Source organism: Myotis nattereri (genome assembly GCF_964212035.1).
Source record: "Myotis nattereri genome assembly, chromosome: 5".
NCBI classification, from domain to species: Eukaryota; Metazoa; Chordata; class Mammalia; order Chiroptera; family Vespertilionidae; genus Myotis; species Myotis nattereri.
In genome coordinates, this window is record NC_138080.1 from 18,891,630 (window position 1) to 18,893,488 (window position 1,859).

The 1,859-nt window shown below is 68.5% G+C and overlaps 1 protein-coding gene across 1 annotated transcript; it reads left to right on the forward strand.

Annotated features, from left to right (window-relative positions):
• On the forward strand, positions 1-1,859 carry JUND (JunD proto-oncogene, AP-1 transcription factor subunit). The gene has a single exon (XM_081091143.1). The coding sequence runs from the start codon at positions 154-156 to the stop codon at positions 1,192-1,194; it is 1,041 nt and encodes a 346-aa protein (XP_080947269.1). The 5' UTR covers positions 1-153; the 3' UTR covers positions 1,195-1,859.

A 1,859-nucleotide genomic window follows, 5' to 3' on the forward strand; every position in this document is an offset into this window, starting at 1 on the left:
CGCGGCGCAGGAGCCGCCGCCAACGGAGGGCCGGGCGCAGCGGCCGCAGCCTGGGCGGGCTCAGGGCCAAGCGGACGGGGGGGGGCCCGGGCCTCTCGGGAGGCCGCGGCCACTCCCCTCCCCCCCGGACCGGCGCGGCGGGGGAGGCGGAGGATGGAAACACCCTTCTACGGCGATGAGGCGCTAAGCGGCCTGGGCGGCGGCGTCAGTGGCAGTGGCGGCGGTGGCAGCTTCGCGTCCTCGGGTCGCCTGTTCCCCGGGGCGCCCCCGACGGCAGTGGCCAGCAGCATGATGAAGAAGGATGCGCTGACGCTAAACCTGAGCGAGCAGGTGGCAGCGGTGCTCAAGCCCGCGGCCGCGCCGCCCCCGGCCCCCCTGCGCACCGACGGCGCCCCTGGTGCGGCGCCCCCCGACGGCCTGCTCGCCTCGCCGGACCTGGGGCTGCTCAAGCTCGCCTCGCCAGAACTCGAACGCCTCATCATCCAGTCCAACGGGCTGGTCACCACCACGCCGACGAGCACGCAATTCCTCTACCCCAAGGTGGCGGCCAGCGAGGAGCAGGAATTCGCCGAGGGCTTCGTCAAGGCCCTGGAGGACTTACACAAGCAGAACCAGCTGGGTGCGGGCGCAGCCTCCGCTGCCGCAGCGGCCGGGGGACCCTCGGGCACGGCCCCGAGCGCCGCACCTCCTGGCGAGCTGGCCACGGCGGCGGCCACGCCCGAGGCGCCGGTCTATGCGAACCTGAGCAGCTACGCGGGTAGTACCGGGAGCGCGGGGGGCGCTGCGACGGTCGCCTTCGCCGCAGAACCCGTGCCCTTCCCGCCGCCGCCCCCGGGCGCGCTGGGGCCGCCGCGCCTCGCCGCGCTCAAGGATGAGCCTCAGACCGTGCCCGACGTGCCGAGCTTCGGCGAGAGCCCGCCGCTGTCGCCCATCGACATGGACACTCAAGAGCGCATCAAGGCGGAGCGCAAGCGGCTACGCAACCGCATCGCTGCCTCCAAGTGTCGGAAGCGCAAGCTGGAGCGCATCTCGCGCCTCGAGGAGAAAGTGAAGACGCTCAAGAGCCAGAACACGGAGCTGGCGTCCACCGCGAGCCTGCTGCGCGAGCAGGTGGCGCAGCTCAAGCAGAAGGTCCTCAGCCACGTCAACAGCGGCTGCCAGCTGCTGCCCCAGCACCAGGTGTCCGCGTACTGAGCCCGCGCGCGGGGCGCATGCGCGGCCCCCCTCCCCGAGAGGCGGGCTCGCGTGGGGGGGGGCGTGGGTGCCCCGGACTTGGAGAGGGCGTGGCCCCGGGGACGCCCCCGGATGGTGCCAGGACTTGGAGAGGGCGCCGCACAGTCGACAAGCTGGAACCCCTGCTGCCGGGGGGCCAGCGCATGACCCCCCCCCGCCCCTCCCTCACGCTGCCTCTACCCTCCGCGCGTGGCCATCCCGAGTTGCACAAACCCGCGCGCCCGGCTGCCCCTTTGTACGCACCGCCGCTGAAGAGGGTTCCGAGGGGGCGCAGCCTGAAGCCCTGCGTTGCCTTTTCTTTACTTTTTTTGCATTTGGAAGAGAGAACAGTGTTCGATTCTGCCCTATTTATGTTTCTACTCGGGAACAAACGTTGGTTGTGTGCGTGTGTGTTTTTTTGTGTTGGTTTTTTTTTAAAGAAATAGGAAGAAGAAAACTACTCCTCCCTTTCCTTGCTTTCTGCCCCCGCCCCTCCGTCCTCCGACAGACACCCACCTTTCCTCCCCACCCTTTTTGCTTTTTTCTCCCCCCCCCCCCCCCCGTTTTGTTTTGCTACGAGTCTACATTCCTGTTTGTAATACTTGGTTCGCCCGGTTTTCTGTTTTCAGTAAAGTCTCCTTATGGCA